This window comes from Canis lupus, chromosome 3 (genome assembly GCF_011100685.1).
Source record: "Canis lupus familiaris isolate Mischka breed German Shepherd chromosome 3, alternate assembly UU_Cfam_GSD_1.0, whole genome shotgun sequence".
Taxonomy (NCBI): domain Eukaryota; kingdom Metazoa; phylum Chordata; class Mammalia; order Carnivora; family Canidae; genus Canis; species Canis lupus.
The window spans coordinates 20,455,836-20,477,833 of record NC_049224.1 but is presented as its reverse complement, the minus strand read 5'-3'; the positions used below and the strand labels follow the sequence as shown (position 1 = coordinate 20,477,833).

General features: G+C 37.3%; 2 protein-coding genes and 1 long non-coding RNA gene across 13 annotated transcripts in view; 2 read left to right on the top strand and 1 right to left on the bottom strand.

Moving 5' to 3' along the window:
* TMEM161B (transmembrane protein 161B) overlaps positions 1-5,232 on the bottom strand; it is a 71,114-nt gene extending 65,882 nt beyond the window's left edge. The window contains exon 1 of one of the 7 annotated variants that reach the window (XM_038532387.1): positions 5,010-5,232. Coding sequence is in view for 1 of the 7 variants with exons in the window: in XM_038532379.1 (XP_038388307.1) it covers positions 4,474-4,476 (3 nt within the window). In the remaining 6 variants the exon portion in view is untranslated. Of the gene's footprint in view, positions 1-2,864; positions 2,884-4,418; positions 4,602-5,009 lie in introns of those variants that run through there. The other 6 variants (XM_038532379.1, XM_038532384.1, XM_038532382.1 and 3 more) reach the window with 6 other exon arrangements.
* On the top strand, positions 3,234-6,515 carry LOC119871137. Of its 5 annotated transcripts, none has more exons than XR_005356753.1 (4): positions 3,234-3,730; positions 4,045-4,253; positions 4,455-4,786; positions 5,025-6,515. XR_005356753.1 is itself a non-coding variant. In XM_038532395.1 (4 exons), exons 3-4 carry the CDS (start codon positions 4,475-4,477, stop codon positions 5,267-5,269), a joined length of 447 nt encoding a protein of 148 aa, XP_038388323.1. In that variant the 5' UTR covers positions 3,524-3,699; positions 4,045-4,253; positions 4,455-4,474; the 3' UTR covers positions 5,270-6,515. The 5 variants fall into 5 exon arrangements, 3 of the variants coding, with proteins under 3 accessions (XP_038388323.1, XP_038388322.1, XP_038388324.1); XM_038532395.1 differs by having other exon boundaries at positions 3,524-3,699; positions 4,455-4,676; XM_038532394.1 differs by having other exon boundaries at positions 3,524-3,730; positions 4,455-4,676.
* Positions 6,516-19,916: 13,401 nt separating this feature from the next.
* LOC111095349 lies at positions 19,917-21,475 on the top strand. Its single transcript, XR_005356298.1, has 2 exons — positions 19,917-20,139; positions 20,663-21,475. It is a non-coding gene; the product is annotated as an uncharacterized LOC111095349 (long non-coding RNA).
* The last annotated feature ends 523 nt before the right edge of the window (positions 21,476-21,998 follow it).

The window sequence follows — 21,998 nt, the reverse complement described above, 5'->3', positions numbered from 1 at the left end:
TTGATTATCACCAGAATCTCCCAGTAAAACATAAACTGCACAAAGGCAAGACTATCTCTGCTTAATAAACAGTTATGGGACTCCTGGGTGGCTCAGAGGCTTGTTAAGCGCCTGCCTTAAGCCCAGGGCGTGATCCTAGAGTCCGGGGATCAAGCCCCACATCTGGCTCCCTGCACGGAGTCCGTTTCTCTCTCTGCCTATGTCTCTGCCCCTCTCTCCCTGTCTCTCTCATGAATAAATAAATAAAATCTTAAAAAAAAAAAAAAACAGTTATATCCCTGTTGCCATGAATACAGATACAGCTGATACACCGTGCTTAACAAATAATGAATGATTGACTAAATAATACTTTTGAGATAAGAGCATGATTTTTAAATGCTGAGTAAAACAAAATGTATAATCATATCAATCAAAACCAAGAGAATGTATATTTTACCAGAACTTCAACAATTTTTTTCCCTGTAACTCAAGGGCAGGTGGTACATAAGGAGTAGAAAAACAAGTTTATTTCTTCAAAGTTTCTTTGCAGCAAGTTGTGTTCATGCTTGACTTAGTAACATGGGCACAATATTAAGAAAATAAAAAAATTATCTCTTAGAAATAAACACTTTCAACTATCTTCTGATTTTCTAAAATCAACTAAATTTGCTTTACATTTTTACTCTAGAACAAATGAAAGAACTAAACTATTTAAAAAGTGGACCAAAGTCCAGAGAATAAGCTAGTTTTAAGAATTAATCTTGAATCAACCAAATGCTAAACAAGAGAACAATCTGTACTTTGTTTTTGAGAGGTTTTTTGGTTGTTGTTTTTTTTTTTTTTTTTTTTTTTTTAAGAAAGTGGGGGGGGAGAAGAAGAGGGAGTCTTAGATCCTAAGTTAAATGTGGAGCTAGATATCAGAACCATGAGAAATCAAGAGTCAGACGCTTAATCAACTGAGTTACCCAGGCACCTTGAACAGTCTCTACTATTATCTAAACTAAGCTTCTTTAGGAAAGAAGCAGCGAAGGAGAGAAGTTACAGGAAAAGTCAGAGAACTGAGAAATCCAAATCTCTGCCACAGTATGGCTAATTGGTAAAACCTGAAAACTCATCCCTCAAGCTACACATGTCCATTCACCAAGAACCACATTCTGGATCATAAAACACACCTTAACAAAGTTAAAAGAACAGAAATCATACAATGTCTGCCCTCAGATCACAATTAGAATTAAACTGGAAATCAGTAACAGAAAGGTAACTGGGAAATCCCAAAATATGGGGATAATAAACCACACATTTTTAAATAACACATGGCTCAAAAAGGAAAAAAAAAAAAATCAAGACAAATTCAAAATATTTTTAATTAAATGAAAACACAAATCAGAATTTATGGGACACAGCAAAAGCAATGCTTAAATGGGAATTTATAGCATTGAATGCAAATATTAGAAAAGAATATCTAAAATCAAACACCTAAAATTCCACCTTAGGAAACTAAAAAAAAAAAAAAAGAGATTAAATCCAAAGCAAGCAGAAGCAAAAGAAATAACAGCAGAAATAAATAAAATTGGAAAGAAATCAATACAGAAAAAAAATCAATGAAATGGAAAAGTGGTTATCTGAGAAGATCAATAAAATCAGTAAGCTTCTATCCAGGCTGAGGAAAAAAGAAGAGGACACAAATTAGTAATATCAGAAATGAAAGAGGGGACATCACTACAGGCCTCATGGACATTAAAAGAATAAGAGAGTACTATGAACGACCCTATGCCCACACACTTTATTTTTTAAAGATTTTACTATTTGAGAGAGAGCGCATGTGTGCTCGTGGCAGTGGGAAGGGGTACAGGGAGAAGCAGAATCCCTGCGGAACAGAGAGCCCAACTGGGGGTTCAATACCAGGACCCCAAGATCTAGACCTGAGCTAAAGGTACACACGCTCTCTCTTTTTCTTAAATGAGTAAGTAAATAAAATCTTTAAAATAAGTAAATAATATAGAAGTCTCAAGACCTTGTTTTCCATTCTGAAGTAGTACTTCAGACAGTAGTGAAATACTTGCCCAAACATATGGACAAAGATCCCAAAGATTTCTACATGATGTATTAAAAAAAAAAATGATAAAACAAATGAAACTTGAAAAATCAAAAAGATAAAGAAAAAAGGTGGAGACTAAATTTTATTTCATGAGAAACATATACCTATTCTGAAAAAGGTCCTAAAGTCATAGAATCAGAAATGTGAGAGTTAGACGGTGTTTTCGTCTTCATCAAGCCGTACTTTTCTTATCTAGGAGGAAACTGGAACTCTTTCCTAAGGTAAGTGATTTTGCCAAATCCTATCACTAATAATGGACAGAATGTGGGTCTTCTGAGTTCAAGTACTACGTGCTTTGCACATCATTAGGTCGAAGCAATGCAAAAGTCCTTAATTTAACCAACCTGTAATCAAAATAAATTCAACCCCTTACTTCATTTAATGGCTAAACCCCGTCTTTTGATATATTCCAAACACTTTGACCAAACTTGCATATAGAGACATCAATTTCATGATCGAGAACACTAAAGTAAAGTAAATTAACACAGAAATGTAAGCAATACCAGAATAGACTCAACTACCTGGCTGGTAGTTGGTGACATTCTCTTAAGTGACATTTTGAGAAACTGCATGAGTTTACCTTAACCTAAAACAAAATTACAAGTTTTGAGTCTTCCTCTTACAGAATACTGGGAATAAATTCACATTCAGCTTCTTTGTGGCTATTTTAAATTTAAGGATTGTTATTGTATTTTTTATTTAACTTTTCAGAGCAAGAAGTCCAAAACTGAGCTTAAATTAAAGTGGAGATCTGAGTTTTAGTCAAGCTATGCCAAACTATTATTACCTTGGGTAAACTGATGCTTATTTCTAGTCCTCAGATTCTTCCTTTATGTAAAATTAAGGCTGGTGGGGAAGTAGAGGTAGAGAGGCTAATTATTGTCTTTGGCTCCTTCTCATTCTCCTATTCCCTATCTTTGTCTCCACTGATACAAAAGCGGGGGGGGGGGGGGGACCTCTTAATCAATACAGAGTGTTATTATTCACTGAGGTTAAACACCCACCCAGTGCCCAAAAGTGTCATAGGTTACATTAGCTGGTAGACTGCACCAGAAACCACATTTTTAAGCTCTTTCCTTTCACAGCTAAGTTTCTCAAAGTCATTGAGAAGTCCAACATCAAACACAACAGCTGAACAATGTCAACATTTGGTCCTGGAAAAGCGTGGTGTACTGAGACTAAATTCCAAGACAGACTGCCCTCCGGATGAGAACCTGAAATCTCTTATATAGTCAAATAATTGACCATGTTGAACTTTACCAGACCCCTGTGATCTTGGAAAACAGCAAAGGTTTTAAGAAATGCCTCTCACTCCCTTTTGTGTTCTGGAAAGGGGCTTACTGCAATGAACCACCAGCCCCCATAGGTCTTAGGGAAAACTCAAAGACGTCCCACTTGTTTACCTATGACAAGGTCAAGGACAAAGCCCGCAACTTCCCATTCTCTGTTTCATCATCAGTGACCGGCTGAATGGCCTGTCCCCGTGAATTAACTGGAACAAAATATCTGTTACTCAAATTCTGGTTGAGATCATCCTTCCCCAGGTTCCTGAACTTTGGCCCGCCCTGGGTTTGAAGCTGTCAGCTTAACACAGCTCCTCCTCAGAACCGGCTGGACCGAGGGTAACACAATCTCCGACCTACTAGTCAACCGGTACTTCCCTTTCATCGCACCTCCCCACACACCTGGGCGCTTTCTAGGATTGTTTAACTTCTCCCTAAAGAGAGAGGGGGGAAAAAAAAAAAAAAAAAAAAACCTTTTCTTGCTTAACTTTCGAGACCCTTGCGAATCTTACGGTTAGCGCATTCTTTCTATTTGCCCCAGCATTTGCGATATTCCTTACCAAATAAAAATCTCTCCTTATGAATGAAGCCTGAATTTTTCATTGGACAGACGGACACCCTTCCCGATTTCCAATGGGCTGAGCGTGCAAGGCAAGCCGACTTGGCCCTTTCTTTGAGTGACAGGTGGTGACCCTCTACGAAGGGATACGTTGTGACCACCTGGAGAAGCTAAAGGGATTTATTTCTAAGATCTTAAGTGCTCGGCTGCTGCCGAGCAGCCGAAGGAAGAGGGAGGGGCGGCGACAAGGAGCCCGGCAAGGTCAACTCCGGGACCACCTGGCGCCGCGCGCCGCACGCAGTGAATGGGCCACGGACCCTCGGCCGCCTACTCGGTAGCGCAGGCGGGCCCCACGGCTGGGCGGGGCGGCTGCCGCTTCCTCGGGCGCCCAGGAGCCCCGGGGCGGTGGGGGGGGGGGCGGCCCCCGCGGCTCAGCCCACAGCCCCAGCCCGCTCCATCCTCAGCTGGGCACCCGACTGGCCACCTTCCCAGGACTGACCTCCTGGCCCCTTGCTCCCCACTGCTGTTCCTCCAGCCTTCACAGGAAGACTCACCATGGCGCCGCGGACAGGTCGCGGACAGGACGCCCTGGAGTCCCCGGGACCGTCCTGGACCTTCCCTCCCCACCCCGCCGCCCCGAGCCTCTTAAAACAACGCGAGGGACAGAGTTTTCCGGCTCTGACGGAAGTTCGGCCCGCGCGGGACAGGAAGTCCCGCCCCTCTCTCCTGAACGCCGGCGACCCCACGCCACGCAGAGGTGAGGAGACGCAGGACGTCCTCTCCTGCCACTTCCGTGGGTGCTGAGGGTAGAGGCTGGGGGCGGCGCCGACCTTGAGAGCGCGCGAGGGAGGCGCAGGCGCAGCACAGGTAGGTGGGCGGGCGGCGCGCCGTGCAGCGCCAGTGAGGAGCCGGAGGTAGGCTGCGTGGCTGGGTCCCGAGTGCATCCTCGCCGTGGGGGGCGATGGGGGCGCAGGTTGATGACGGGGGCGGGGGGCGACCCCGCAGTGACGGAGGAAACCACAGGCCGTGCCCGGGCAGCTGGGACTACAGTCATCAATTGCTCCAGCTGAGCCACGCCCTTTCTTGTTACCTTTTCCTTTTGCAGGCTGCCCCTTCTTGGAGCCTTGCCGGATCTCCGCAGACCTGGCTGTCCCTGAGTCGTCCTTTCACCTGCCTCAGTGTGCCCTGCAGCTCTCCCCTTCCGCAGGGCAGTGGAATTTGATCCTGAGACGTCTCTTCACTGTTCCCGCAGACCAGTGGAAACCAGAAGAACACGGAGCAAGAGCAGAGAAACCAGGACAGTTCTGCCTACTTATGACATTCCAGTATGGACGGTTTCCTTTTATTTAAAAAAAAACAAAAACTATATAGATCATCGGCTGGGAAAAAAGTGAAACTCCTATGCACCCCTTAAATTTGTGTTGTCGGGTTTCCCCGTCCCCCCCCCCCCACCCCCAAAAAAAAATCTGTGCGCTTCAACTCTGTGCTCTGTGCCTTTTTATGTGGTCATAAGGCACAGTCCTGGAGGCGTGCTTGAAGTGGATATACAGAAAACCTTGAACCCAGAAACTAGTCTCGCAACTTGGGGATCCGTGCTTAAGACGTGGCTGTATCTACAATTTCATTTTTAGGATCTCCTTTTGCCGCTGTCTAGTTTTGCCCTAAAGGTGGAATTGGGAAGGTAAAGTAGGAAGCTTCCCAAGAAGTCAAAAGTTTGGGCAGGCAGCGGTGGCTAGAGGTGTTGTTGCACCCTGCTTGTCAGGGTACCTGGAGAGCATGGCAGCCAATCCACGAATGGTCGCAGGGCCCTTGGAACCACTTCTGAGCCATCCGCAAAGAAGCATCCACAAGGCAATTGCTTTATATTAGAAAAGGGGCTAGAGACTGAGTGTATGAGTTGTTTTTGACTCTTAAATTTTCTCTTGGGGAGAGATGAATAATAATGTGACAGACAAGAGAAAGGACCTTGGAAGCAGCAGGCGGTGGGGTGGGGCTGGGAGATAGTTTGTGAGACAGACCTGCTGAGAATCCATCCAGAACTTCCCCGAGGGTCCTACCTCTGCTGGATAGGGATGACGCTGTAAATAGACAAGCCCCAGGGCATCTGCAGATGCTAAGCGTGGTAGAGAAGGACTGGAGTCGTTCTGCTTGTGTATCTGCGGGAAGCAGCTGCTATCCTTGAGGAAGAAAAGGTGGAGAAGGAACCTGGCTATCAGTCTGTCAGTGACAACACACTGTGTGAAGTCTTACTCTTTCATTTCTGACACTTTGGTTCTTACATCCGTCCTAAACCTGGCAGCCTCCTTGAGGTTCACAAAGCCTCTCCTCCATGTGACAGTAAGACAGGAATTATTATCAGGGTGGAATCCATTCCTGCCAGAGTAAAACCACGAAAGGAAATCACAGTCCGTATTCGTTACCTGCTTATGATTTTTAAAAGATCATGGGGTTCCTTATTTGGCATTTGACAAGTTGAAAATAACCCTCGGTTAATATCCTTTAATATTCCAGTTTCTGTTACAGTATGAAAAATCTGTTACAAGTGACATTTTTTTAAAAAGATTAAAATGCATACCATGTATGTTTAAAGGCAGCATCTCCCGGTCTTTTTTTTTTTTTTTTTAATCCCATAGATATTTTATAATATTTTTACTTTCTGCATGTAGTATAGTTGAGGGATTTACCTATTTGTATTCCCTAAAGTAGATGAGAGTCTTTGACAGAGATTCAAAGAAATGGGAAAATTATGAAAGGGAATAAAAAATGTACATGATAGAAATTAGGAAGAAATTCAGTAGTCTTGCAAGGGAATTAGGAGTCCAATCTTTGGTAAAAGTCTTGGCTGCTTATAATTAGGGCTTTGTTTTGAGTTGCAATGTCCTGAGTGAGAACTGTTCTCAAATACATAAGAACACCAGCAAAAAGTTACATCCTCCTTCAACACCCACACTGACCTGGAACACTTTCAGTCTTTAACACCTATCACTGTATCAAAGGCCAGCTCCATATTCTTTGCAAAATGTTTACCTGATTAACTCCCCTTCTGAGAAATTTCCATTACTCTTGCTTTTCTTTAGTAAATACGATTAATATGTGCTTATATGATGTCTTTATACTTTCCTCCTTATAGTTTAGACATAAGTGCCTGGAAAGCTGGGACCTTCTTTTTGTGTTGACTACCTCCCCCGTAAATACCATTTAAATGAATGTTATGGACAAAGTCACTTCAGTTACGTTGCTCTTAAAATGCTTTATGGACCAACCAAAAAAAAAAAATGCTTTCTGAACAAAAATGTTGATTGCAGCAATACGTAATAATGGTTAAAAAAATAGGAACGATCATTAGGAATAAGAGATTGGTCAAATTCTATCATGTATACTTAGTGGGATTTTATTTACCTTTTTTTTTTTTAAGTTATTAGTCTTTCTAATGGAAAAAGTTTGTCTTCCAAGTGAAAAGAGTAGGCTACAAAATTGTGACCAGTATGATTGCTTTGATTTGGAGGAAAAAAAAAAAATCCTAAACATAGAACAAAGTTAAAAAAGGAAGTTACCAAAATAGATCAATCACCATTCCTAGAACTACCTTCTAAACCTTTCTGTAAGGGAGTAATTTCAAAAATTATCTTTTATTTAAGAATGGATGAAAGGAGCTTCTTTCTTTCTCAAAATTATGCCTTGTAACCTCTCTATAATTCTCATCTTACTAATTTGGGAAAAACAAAAGAAAAATGCTCTTCAGAAGTACATTGCAACCCTTTAATAATTCAGTAGCTTTCCTCTGAAACTTTCCATTACTTATATATTACTAAAGTTGCTTCTAGGACCACACCACATACCTAATTAATTACAATAACTACTGCAAATTTTACACAAAGTATACTCTGCACATTTTCAAGGATCCTTAACATATATAAATGGGATCTTGGTTTCATTTGATACCTTTTGCTACTCGGAGAGTCTTTAAACAGCCACCAAGAGCAATAAACAAAATCATAATACCTAACTGCTTAAAAACGAAGTTAACTTTTTCATTCATTAAATACTAAGTATCTATTGTGTTTCAGTCACTGTTCTAGACTTGGAGAAATAATGGTAAATAGTCCCTAGACACTTAGTCCCTACTATGAGGGAATTCACATTTCAGTGGTAATAGACCATAAATAAAAACATAAGGTAGTAATAGTGCTAGGCAAGCAATTAAAATAGATGGCTTTTAGATGAGGTGACTGAGGAAAGCTTCTAAGAAAGCACCATTTAAGCTCCTATTTGACAGGAAAATCCAGCTTTTCAAAAATTGAGGAAATCATGTTTGCAGAGGGGACAGTAGTACAAAACCTTGAGGCATGAACTAATTTGGAATATTTTAGGAACAAAAGAAGCCTAACTGTTGAGAGCATGGTGACTAAGAAAAGAGTAAGTTTAGGGAGTATGAAGGGGCTAAGTCATATTGGCATTGAAAGCCAGGAAAAGATTTGGATTTTATTCTGAGTGTGATGAGAAAGGCATTTTAACCTGAAAAGTGGGATGAGATCATATATTTTTTAAATCTACTCTAATAGTATTTTTTTTAATTGAAGTGTTTAATCCACTTACATGTAACACAGTTACTAATATGCTTAGATTTGAATCTATTAAGATAGCAATTGGTCTTTATTTGTCCTATGTCTCTTATGTCAATTTTGTCCTTTTTTGCATTCTTTTAGGTTAATTTTTTACTTCTTCTATTTCCTTCACCCCATCAGCTTGAGAGTTAAATATTCTTTTAGTAATTTGTATTGTGCCTCTCCCATCTGTTGGATGGTACAACAACCTGAGAACACATCAACTATATTTACCAACCCCCCTTACGTTACATACATAGTGTATACTTAATGTCTCCAATTCCTAAATACATCATTTTTACACAATTACTCTGCATTTATATTTATTCAACCATTTACCTGTCTCTTGCGCTTTATGACCCTGAGTTTCTGAGCCTCTATCTAGGATCATTATTTCTTCTTCCTAAAGAACATGCTTTAGTATTTCTTTTTATAAATATCTGCTGGTAATAAAGTCAATTTTTGTATCCTGAAACTTTATTTCACTCTAATTTTCAAAAAACATGTTTACTGAATTAGCTATTTTATCATTTTGAAGATACAGTCCATTGCTTCCAGCTTCCATAATTTTTTTGAGAAATAATGTCAGTTTTATTTTTGCCCTTTTAAAAGTAATCTCTTTTTTCTATGGCTGCTTTTAAGATGTCTGTCTTAAATTTGAAGCAGTTTTATTATGATCTAACTAATGTTTTGGATTTTGTTTGTTTTCTTTCTGAGGTTTGTAATGCTTCTTGAATCTGGGATATAATGTTCTTATGCTATTTTGAAAAATTCCCAGTTCTTCTACTGCTTCTCCACAATTCTTTCCTCTTCTCCTCTTCTGGTACTCCACTTAAATGTATGTTAGATCATTTCACATTATCCCTTATGTATCCATTCATTTGCCTCTCATGGTTCATTCTGGATAATTCTTACCTTTCTTTGAGTTCACTGCTTCCTTTTGAATAGTCTCTCACCTGTTAAACCTATCTGTTGAACCATTTATTTCAGTTATTACTTTTTTGGTTGTTGTCAGTATGGGCATTTCTGTTTGTTTCTGTTTTATGGTTTCTAGTTGTCTACCAGTTATCTATTTCAATCTGATCTTTTATTTTTCTCAAACACATTAAGCATGATTATTTAAAACCTGTGTCTAACTATGGGGTCTGCTATTATCTGAAGATCCTTTGTTTCTTGCTGTGGTTGTTTATCATATTGTCTCATTTACTTGCGTATGTCTCATATATATTTTTTAAGTTTAATTATTTATTTATTTGAGTAACCTCTACATGCAATGTGGGACTTGAACTAACAACCCCAAGAACAAGAATCACATGTTCCTCTGATTGAGCCAGCTAGATGCCCCTATTACTTGTATTTTTTTATATTACTTATGTTATTTTTATTTATAACATTTTGTTAAGTTATGTTGTTATTTTTAATTGAATACCAACTATTATGGGAAGAAATTATACTCTGAAGTCTAAAATGATATTTTCTGCAGAAAGAATTTATGTTTCCTGGCTGGGGTTTTAGGTACTAGTAAGCTAAAATTACTTTAATCAAGTCAGAGATTGAGATGATTAGACTCTGAGCAGGTCTACTTCTAGTTCATATGGGGTATAGATTTTTGGGGTCTCAACTTGAAGTCTGTAGAGTTTACCAGCACAGGCTCTGAACTCCAGTTTTTGCCTTTCTAACTCCAGTCGGAAGCGCTATTCAAGCTGTTCAGGCTATCGTCTCAGGAATCAGCAAATACCTCAAAAGAAGATCTGTCATGAATGCTAGATTAATCTTTTTTTTCCCCAGATTTTCCACTGCCTCATTAGCTCTCTAATGCTGTCAGATGTTTGTTTTATATTTTGTTCAGCTTTTCTAGTTGTTTCCAGAAGAAGGAATATTCTAAATTATCAAGTCCATCATTACAAAAAGTAGAAATAAAAAATATTTTAAGTACACATGAATCTCAAAATTTAATCATTAAAAACTTAAATTTTCAAAGAATTGATATTAGATATTTTCTAATCACAATATGATTAGTTTTACAGAAATCAATAGCAAAAATCTAGGAAACCATATATCTGAAAAATAAACTCATTCTCATGTAAGCTGGACCAAATTCATAGGATTCTCAACAAAAAATAGAAAATACGTATTCAGAACTGAACAATAACAGAACTACTGCATCTTAACACCTATAGAGTGTAACTAAAACAGTACTTACAAGGAAGTTGGGAACTTTAAATATTAAATAAAGGAAGACTGAAAATTAGAGATTAATAATCTGCCCTATGCCTGAGGGATTAATTAGGAAAAGAGTGTTGGAAATAAAAATGAATAAAACAAAAAGCAAATATTCAATACAGAGAGGCAACAAAGTCAGAGGTTTTACCTTTTAATGATAATATTGACAAATTTTCGACAAGATTACCCAAGAAGAAGCAGACACAAAGAATATTAGGAACGAAAATGGAAGGGGAAGTGGAGAATCCCTGGGTGGCTCAGTGGTTTAGTGCCTGCCTTTGGCCCCGGGCATGATCCTAGAGTCCCGGGATCAAGTCCCACATCAGGCTACCTGTGCGGAGCCTGCTTCTCCCTCTGCCTGTGTCTCTGCCTCTCTCTTTCTCTGTGTCTCTCAAGAATAAATAAATAAAAATCTTAAAAAAAAAAAAAAGAAAATGGGGACATTACAAATGCTATAGAGATTCAGAAGATATCATGAACAATTTTATCATAATAAATGGTAACATATAATTGCAGTAGATGCTTCCCAGAAAAATGTAACTTTTCAAAAGTTGTTCAAGAAGAAATAGAAAATATGAATGGTCTGATTACTATGTAAGAGATTGAATCAGTAGAAATTTTTCAAAAAAGAAAACATTGCCCAGAAAAAGACTTTAAAAAAATTAACATAGACACAGATAAAACCTTTGACAAATTAGAATAAAACCTATAACAAATATATTTAACAATGAACTTTTTGAAACAGTCTTAGAATCAGGAAAAAGTACCATATTGGAGATCCCAGCCAGCATTGTATGACAGTAAAAACAAAAGATAAAAAGATTGAAAATGAAGAAGAAACAATTTACAGATAAATTTTAAAATAAGACTTTATAATGATTCTGGATATAATATTAATATATAAAAGTAAAGTGTGTTTCTCTCCAGCAGAAATGAACTGTTAGAAAATGATTTTTTAAAAGATATCATTTATCATATCATTTTGAAAATATGAATTACATAGGAATAAATTTAAAAATTTAAATTTTTTCCTTTAAGGGAAAAAAATCACAAAACATTATTAAAAGACATCAAAGAATGTCTAATAAAAATATACTTTACTCAAGTATTTAGAGACTCTAGTGTTAAGATGGCAAATCTCCCCTACAATGAAAGCAATTGCATTAAAAATACCAGCTGAGTTTTTCCAGAAACTTGACAAGCTAATTCTGAAGTTTCTATGAAAAAGCAAAGGATCAAGAATTTCAATATACTCCAGAAGCAGAAGATTTAATATGGAGAAAGTTAACTTGTCAGACAGCAAAAATTATTATAAAATGATACTAGTTAGGTTTCATAATAGCCAAAAGGTGGAAACAACACAAATGTCTATCAGCTTACCAAAGGATAAACAAAATGTGGTATATCCATACAGTGGAATATTATTTGACTATAGAAAAGAAATGAAATACTGATACCTGCTATAACATGGATGAACCTTGCAAATATTATGCTAAGTGAAAGAAGCCAGTCATAAAAGACCACATTTATGATTCCATTCATATGACATTTCTGTAATAGGAAATCTATAGAAGATAGTACATTAGTAATTGCTTAGGGATGGTGAGGTTTAGGGAGATGGGAGCACAGGGTTGTAATAGATAAAGGAAATGGGGTTTCTTTTTGAGGTGATGAAAATGTTCTGAAATTAACTATGGTGATTGTGAATATCATATCTGTGAATATCCTAAAAAGCATCCCATCTTAACACTTTAAATGGGTGAACTGTATGGCATATGGATTATATCTCAATAAATCTGTTAAAAGTACAGTAATTAGGATAGTGTGATTTTATATTAGGAATGGAAAAAATTATTTATACTGGAATATAAGTCTAGAAAGAGATGTACTTTTATAAAGAATCTTAATTTAAGACAGATGGCATTGCAGGCCAGCAGGAAAAGCAAGATCACTTCAATAAATGGTGCCAGATATCTACACAGAAGAAAATGAAATTGGAACTCCCTATTTAACACCATACAGAAAAATCAGTTCAAGGTAAATTAAAGTTTAAATGTGAAAGGAAAAATTTTAAACCTTCAGAAGATAAGATAGCAAGATTATGATCTTGTGGTAGGGAAATGCAAACTCAATAAAGAAAGAAGAATTATATTCAAATGCATTAAAAACCTCTGTTTAAAAGACACTATAAGCTTTTGCAGTGGCAGTTGATTTCAGTTAGGCACAGGAATGTAGAAGATGAGCCTGGAACACTTATGTTTTTCAAGACATCAGGTAAGCCATTCTAGAATCATGTCAAATGGATTCAGGAGATAACTGAAAAGTATTCCACTGGCCAAAGATGGGACAATTTGCCTGTCAACAAGGACTCACTGACTTACAGAAACCTTGATATCCCCCTGAACACAGATTGGAACACATCAAAAACAGTGGATTGGAACATATAAAATTATGAAATGTCTTTAAGTCGAGTTCATAAATCTATGAATTCAGTTTTGTTAGTAAAACTACAAAAAGCATCTACTTGGTCAACATTGGAGGATGCTCTGAAATGAATTCATTGTTTTGAAAACCAATTTTAAAAAGTATTATAAAATTAAGCATTTGTCCTGCCTTTTTTAAGTGCACTGTACCACAGGTAACCAAATAGTAAATGAAGTGAAGCTTCTCTATATACATGTATTAAATTAGGAAATTGTCATTTTGAGATTCCTAATGAATAAATAAATTTGTTGTACAGTATGATGTACATGGAAGCTTGTACATGATGAACAAGGAAGCTTTATGTGCCTCTTAATGGAAAAATATGTCATCGCCAACTAAAAAATCTTGACAAAATTGAACCTGGTTCTGGGAAATATAGAGAACATGTTAAACACCATGGCTATATGATTAGGAATATCCAGTCTATAGAAAATCATGGGACAAAATAGTTTTAACAAATATGTTGCAGGAGAAAGAGAGGAGAGAGGAAATTGTAGATTAAAAGAGACTTATTCAAAAGACATATAGAAGTGCCTGGGTGGTACAGTTGGTTGAACCATTGACTCTTGTTTTCACCTCAGATCGTGGTCTCAGGATAGTGAGAACAAGTCCCACATCGAGCTCTGTGCTCAGTAAGGAGTCTGCTTGAGACTCTCTCTCTCTTTTCTGTGCCTCCACTTTGCCTACACACATGCTCTCTTTCTCTCTAAATCAATCAATCAATAAATCAATAACTCTTTTTTAAAAGATAGATAAATAGAAGACATATAAATTGCTACCTGGCTGACTCAATCAGGAAAGCAAATGACTTAAATCTCAGGGTCATGAGTCAAGCCTCATGGTGGGCATGGAGCATGGTTAAAAATAAGATAAAACAACAACAACAAAAGGACATACAAAGTAGGACAGTTGGCTGGGTCAGTTGGTAAAGCATATAACTTTTGATCTTAGGGTCATGAGTTTAAGCATTTTGAGCACAGAGCTTACTTTGAGCACAGAGCTTACTTAAATAAAAATAATATAAAATAAGACATATAAAGCGATATGTGAATTTCTATTAGTTATCTACTGCTTCACAACAAAGACTTAACAGCTTAAAACTGAAAATACTTATAATTTCTAAGGGCCAGGGATCCACGAATGGCTCGGGTAGGCATTCTGGCCCAGAGTTTCTCATGAGTTTGCATTCAAGGTATTGGCTAAGCTGCAGTCTTCTGAAGGCTTGACTGGTGATAGAAGATCCACTTCCAAGATGGTTCACTCACAGGGCTGCCTAAGGGTCCTCACAGCATGGCACTTGGCTTTTCCCAGAGCAAGTGATCCAAGAAAGAGACAGAAGCCAAAGCCACTTAAAATGATATACCATTACCTCTCCTATATTCTATTAATCATACAAATTATCCCTGATGCAGTGTGGGAGGGAACTATCACAATCTGGGCTCCAGAGATTCATTCTTCCAATATTCAAAATACACTCATCCTCTCCCAAAGCTCATTAAAACTCTCATCCCAGGGATGCCTGGGTGGCTCAGCAGTTGGGCATCTGCCTTTAGCTCAGGGCGTGATCCCATGATCTCAGGATTAAGTCCCACATTGGGCTCTCTGCATGGACCATGCTTCTCCCTCTGCCTCTCTTTTTCTGTGTCTCTCATGAGTAAATAAAATATTAAAAAAAAAAGAAAGAGAAAGAAGAAAGAAAGAAAGAAAGAAAGAAAGAAAGAAAGAAAGAAAGAAAGAAAAGAAAAAAGAAAAGAAAAGAAAAGAAAAGAAAAGAAAAGAAAAGAAAAGAAAAAGAAAAAGAAAAAGAAAAAGAAAACCTCTCATCCCATTATAGCATTAGCTCAAATCCTAGAAATACGAATCAAGCTCAGGTGTGAATGAGGTTTTTCAGGTATACTTCCTTAAGCACAGCTCCTTAACTGGAGTTCCTCTTGATCTGAAGACCTATAAAGACACACAGTATCTGCTTCCACACACCTAATGTAAAATGGGTAGGATAACTACTATCCTATACTATAGACGTGTATTCAAAGGGAGGGAAATGAGAATACAGTGGACAGAAATTAAGAAATCCACCTGGGAACAGGTTGGCAGTTCGTCAATAAAGTTTCAAGGCCTGAGAATAATTTTCCATAACTCTTCACTCTGCCTTCTGGTTTCTCGCTGAGTTATCCTTCTTTGTCCATATTTGTAGCTCTATGTTGTTTGCTTGCTTTCTGCCTGTAGAAAGTTGGATATCCAAAACTCTCATTTCATTTAGTATTCTGTTCCTTCAGTATCGGCTGGCAAACAGCATGGTAATATAATTCTCTTTAAAAAGTCTTTTTTTTAAAGAGTATATTCTGCTAATATAATTCTCCTATAAGCTTTGTGGGTCTCCTGTGAATTTTAGTTGAGTTCATGTCATTAGACAAAGCAACACCCGTAACTCTTCCATATAAACCCTCTCTACTTTGGAAAGATGCACCACATCCTTGAACTTAGAAGCCCTGTAATTTGAGAGGTTCTGTGAGGCACACCCTTTTTATCTGTTGGAAATTATCTGAGGGTGACACATTAGAATTTTCTGAGGTCTCTACAGGGCTTTACTAACTACATCCTCAACTTCGTATTTTCCCGTTCATCCTGAGATTTGTTTTTTGTTCAGAGCCATTTTCTAATTTTAACATCATTCATCACCTGGAGAGGTTGGGAATCCTCAACTCTGCAAGTTCTGGCTCCTTATTGTTTACCATTTCCTTCCATAATTTATCTCCCCCCGCCCTCATTTGACTGTAGGCAACAAGAAGAAAACCAGGTGACATCTTTAACATCCTGGCTGGAAATCCTCATTTTTTTTAGGCATATTTTCTACTTTGCATATTAACTTCAGCTGACAACTTTGCTGTTAACTTTGCCAAACTTTCTGCCACTTTCCACCAGTTTTCTTTCTTTTTTTAAAAAAAATATTTTATTTCTTAGAGAGAGTGTGTGTGCATAAGCAAGAGGAGTGGGAGAGGGAGAAGCAGACTCCCCACAGAGCACAGAGCCTGACATGGGGCTCAATCCCAAGACCTTGGGATCATGACCCCGAGCAGAAGGCAGACGCTTAACCTACTGGTGCTGAAGGCAGGTGCCCCTCCTCCAATTTTCAATAAGACTTTTCTAATCTGTAAAGACCTCATCTGCCACCTCTTCAAAGTTATCAAGCATCTATAAACAAACCTTTCAAACTTTGGCTAACACTCTCCTCCAAGTCCCTCCACCTTCTGCCCACTGCCACTTTCAAGGGCACTCTTCCATTTTAGGTATTTGTTATGGCAGTACCCTATTTCCAGGTACCAAAATCTTTATTAATTTTTATTGCTTTATAACAAACTACCAAAACATAATATTTAAAGCAACAAACATTTCTAATTTCATGCAGTACCTGAGGATCAGAAATCCAGAAGCAGCTTAGTTGAATGGTTCTGGCTCAGGGTGTTTTGTGAGGAAGCAATAAGCTGTCAGCTGGGGCTACCATCATCTGATGGTTTAATTGGTGCTAGAGGATTCACTTCCAAGATGGCTTACTCTTATTGGCTGCTTGGCATCACACTTTAGTTCATCACACCAAAGAGCTGTCTGACTTCCTCTAAGGCAAGTGATTCAAGACAGAGGGGCGGAGGCTACTATGGCTTTTATGTCTCTTTTGATTTAGCCTCAAAAGTGACATACCATCACACAGATATGTGACCAACAGGTTGATCACACATTCAAACCTAGATACAGTGTGAGAGGGTATTGTGCAAGGGTGAGAACAACAGGGAGTAGGAATCATTGGGTACCACTTTGAAACATAGCTACCACAGAACCTTGTCTGGATCAGGATTCAAACTTAAAAAAAAAATTGTGATGGGGATCCCTGGGTGGCTCAGCAGTTTAGCGCCTGCCTTTGGCCCAGGGCTTGATCCTGGAGACCCAGGGTCGAGTCCCACATCGGGCTCCCTGCATGGAGCCTGCTTCTCCCTCTGCCTGTGTCTCTTCCTCTCTCTCTCTCTCATGAATAAATAAATAAAATGTTTTTTAAAAATTGTGGTAATTATAAATTTGAATGCTTACTGAATCTTTGATAATATTATGGAATTATAAATTATTTATTATATTAAAATAGTCATTTTTAAAGGCCCTTTATCTTTTAAAGATACATATTGAAATATTTAGATATAAAATGATACAAGGTGGAGGATATACTTTAAGATAATAAGAAATGGGGAAAGTGGGTGGTTGTATAAATGAAGTAAGATTGGTTATGAGTTGATAATAGTTGAAGCTGGGTAATAGGTAAATGGGAGCTCATTATTCTATTCTGCATACTTTTATATATGTTTTAGCATTTTCTGTAATAAAAAGCAAAAAATAAATAAATAAATAAATACATAAATAAATAAATAAAAAGGACACCATAATGAGAGTAGAAGAAAAGCCATAAACTGAGAGAAAATCTTTACAACCTGTACTACTAACAAAAGGATTAGCAATCAGATTGTGTAAATAGCTACTACAATTTAGTTTAAAAACAAACAAAACAAAATGATGTTCTACACCATAACCCACTCCCCCAAACAGGCAATTAACAGAGGAAGAAACCCAAAGAAATGTGCAAACACAGGGAAATGCAATTTCACACCTACCACATAAGCAAAAATTTTAAAGTCTGACAATATCCCAGAACACATACATTACTATTTCTGGTTAGAGTATAAACTGATATAATCAATTTGGAAAATCATTTAGCATTATTTAGTAACCTTGAAGAGGTATATTCTTCATGGTCCAGGAGAAGTGTTCCAGGATAAATAAGTAAGAAAATTCTTAACGGTATTATTTATAATAATAAAAACTAGAAACAGTCCAACTGTTCAACAGTAGAATGGTTAAATACATTGTGTATACTCACACAGTAGAATACAACAGTGGAAAAAATAACTTACAAATCCATGGACATAAATCTCTAACAGTGTTGAGCAGAAAAGCAATTCACAAAAGAATATTATAGTAGGATTCCACTTCTATCAATTAAAGAACCAATAAAAGTAAACAATATGTTGCTTAAGAGTACAAACATAAGATATGTCTATAAATTAAAGTGAATGAATGATAACCACAAAATCAAAATAGTGATTTTCTCTAGCTGTAGAAGGAAGGGTATAGAATAAGGAAGGGCACAAAAGAACATAAAAGTAGTGTGATTTTACATTTTGGTTTAACCAGAATAGTCCTGGTTTATCTATTTTCCTGGTGTTATAACTAATAGCACTATCACTCTCAAATTGGCTCTGGTTTAGATAATAAATTATATGTTCAACCTTTCTAAAGCGACTTTTTTCCTTTTAATCTGGATGGAGGGCATATGAATATTCATTGTATCATTCTTCCTTCTATCACACATATATTTTATAAATATTCATTTGAAACTAGCCAATATCTACTAACATAATTTTAAATTTTAGAGAGTGACAACATAGTAAAAAAGAAATCTGTATATAGGATAAGTGTAAATAGCATTTGAAAGAAACTTTGTCATCAGGGTGGATATGGAGATAAATAACATACTGTGTGTCTGGCAACATGTTTAGGTCTTTGTAGATATTACTTCATTTTCATAGCAAGAATTTTATGTAAGTATTACCTCCATTTTACATATGAAGAATCTTGGGCACAAAGAGTATATATATAACTTAGCCAAAGTCATACTGTAAGTGACAGAGCAGAATTTGTTTGAACTTAAGCAATGTGAGAACAAACTACATGTTCTTAACCACAATGTCAGAGTCCATAAAAGATATTCTTAATCTTTTTTGTGCTATAGATCCCTTTGGCAGTCTGGTAGAGCCTATCAAACCCTTTTTAGAATCATGTTTCTAGTTGTACAATATATACATAGAATCATTAATGAAAAAAATTATTTTAAAAAACAGTAATCAAGATATTCAACAAAAGTATGCTATATATGTGCTTCTTTACTAATGCACCAAATAACAAACTCTAGCAGAGGATATAATAATGTCCATAATTTAAAAGTAGTGAACACCAAAAAAAAAAAAAAAAAGGAAATACCAATTGTATCTTGAGATTTCTACAACTATAGTAATGTGATGGGAAAAATATCTAAATATCTGTGATTTTTATTGATGAAAATGTCACCAGGACTTCTAATAACACTGTGGTTTATTGTACATGTTACAATTGAAAGAAATGTTAACTTTTACTTAGAGGTTAGCAAAAACTAAGGTCTAATATTTTCCCATTGAAATTCATAGCCCTCTGTGTTATGACTAGTTCATATACTTTCTGACATCTATTTTACTATAGAAAGGTCATTTTTCCTCACCCCACCTTCCACTTTCTGGTTTGGGATTATATTAAAAATGAGATGCACAAAAAGTTAGTTTATTAGAATGAAAAAATAAATAAATAATACATATATTATATATATATGTATATTTTTTCATGTGGTTAACTTGAGCAGGAGGTGAGAAACAGGAATGTGTTAGAATAATCAGATGTATATGGGAAGCTTGAAACTGCTTTAGAATGTTTTATTTGAGACATTTAAAACTGGCTCCAAATATATCCTGCCACATGTAATTATTTATAAAAGAATTCATTATTGATACCACAGTGCCCTATAGTATACCCTTTGTCAATATCTGCAGCAATGCACCAATCAAAAAAGAAAATTCAAATACCTGGTCACCTTTTAAAAGTTTCATTGAGCTAAAGGCAAAACATTTGACAAGTTTTTGATTTGCCTTTCTCATGATTTGATGTCCCAGCAGAGCAACTGGGGAACCTAATTCTGACCAACAAGGAGGAATTGCCTGGCTAATTGGAAGTGACAGAAACCTTGGGAGAAAGCAACCACATACCAAGGATAATTATAAGAAGGTAACATGGGCCCAAAAGAATAGTGTCAAGGAAACTGAAACCCCCAAATGAGGTGAGACTTGCAAAAAAATGTTAAGAAAGGACAAAGAACAGGCTTTTTAAAATTCTATTCAGAGCCAGAAGATGATCAAGGAAGGGAAAAGCCCACTTGCAGCCTCTGGTCTAAGGTTAGAGCTGACAGAGAAAGCAGACCTCCCTAAATACTATTTTGCTTCATTCTCTGCAAAGGAAACATGAAAGGTAGGTTGACGTAGTAGAAAGAGCTGTGTATGTTTGTGGCATCAAGCTAATCTGAGTTTAATTATCTGCTTCAACACTTGGGGAGTTATATAATCCTGCATCTCCTTTCCCCTTTTCCCATCCACCTTCTGTAACTTGGAGACAACTATGTCTTTTTCATAGCATTGTTCTGAGTAATGGAAGTAGCATATTCAAAATGCTAAGCTAGGCTCACAGTAGTCATGGTAAATAGCAACACATCAATTTATATTATGTCATCTGATATGAACAGCTCTTATTGTAGGCTTTGGAGTGGAACACTAGTCGGAGAGCACAGAAGAGGCCTGAGAACAACTATCCCCATCATTGAGGAATTATGGGAAACAATAGATCCTAGAACATAAAACATGGACAAATGTCTGCCTTCAGGGTTAGAAGTGGAAATTTAAAATGTGGAATTATTTGCTTTTTGACTCAATGATATTCCCTCCCATTGGTGTACTATTCATTTGCCCAGGGAAGAGGGAATTCCCAAAGAAGCAACTGAAACAAAGGAATGGACTGAATTTTCCAAAGAAGTGCTTAAAGTGAAGTCACAAGTCTTGAAAGCTGAGATGATGATGGAAGAACAGTTCTCTTGGATTTCTTCAAAGCTTCAAGACGTACAGCTTGAAAGAAGAAGGGAAAAATTGTATCCTTAAGCAAGATGAAGTGAGTTGAATGGGGGCATGACATCAAAGATGTCCATGTCTCAAATCTGAGGAAACTGTGAATGTTACCTTTTTTTGGGAAAACGGTCTTTTGCAGATGTAATTGAGTTAAAGATCTTGAGACGTGGAGATCAATTGCCCTGGATTATCCACCAGAATGTAAATTCAGGGGCAAGTATCCTTATGGGACAGAGGAGAAAACACAGAAAAGAGGAGGCAGTATGACCCCAGAGATGGGAGTAATGTGGCCACATGTGAAGGAATGGTGACAGCTAGCAGACGCTGGAAAAGGCAAAAATGAGGTTTTATCCTAGATCCTTCAGAAGAAGTGCTGCCCTGCTAACATCTTGACTTCAGACTTCTGGCCTCAGAACTCTAAAATAATAAATTTCTGCTGTGTTAAGTCACCAGTCTGCAGTAATTTGTTATGGCAGCTCTATAAAGTTAACACACAGAGTTTAAAAAGTATCCAGTAACATCTCTAAGTAGACTAGGTTTTCGTTGGAAGGAATGGGCAGAGGGTGGGGTCATGGTAGTGACATGGATGGTGGAGTGTGGAGAAAGTCTGAGGGACTTCATGGAGGGAATATGTGAACCAGATTGGCATTAGCAAAATACAGACCATACAGTCTCTGCTTGGACAGAGATTGTCAGTTTGAAAGAGACCTGACAGGGTTACCCCATGCATTGCCAAAACCAGGAAGTCAAGCCAATATTCAGTTTCCCCAAAGAGTATTTAATATTATGAGAGAGAGAGAGAGAGCTTCTGTTTGATTGACAAATGTTTTCCATTCCCTGCCCTCTTGATCTGTAGCAGCACTAATAGCTATCTTTATGCCAATACTTCACTCAATTCTGTCCAAACTACTCATGGAAAAAGTACTTTTTCAATATTACCCGGCAGTCACAAACCTTTAGAAATAGAAAGGA

Excerpts from the sequence above, each read along its gene's own strand:
- LOC119871137 (XM_038532395.1), top strand. The coding sequence starts at position 4,475 with ATGGCGCCGCGGACAGGTCGCGGACAGGACGCCCTGGAGTCCCCGGGA. Across the intron at positions 4,677-5,024 it reads CGACCCCACGCCACGCAGAG|GCTGCCCCTTCTTGGAGCCT; the intron begins GTGAGGAGACGC and ends TTCCTTTTGCAG.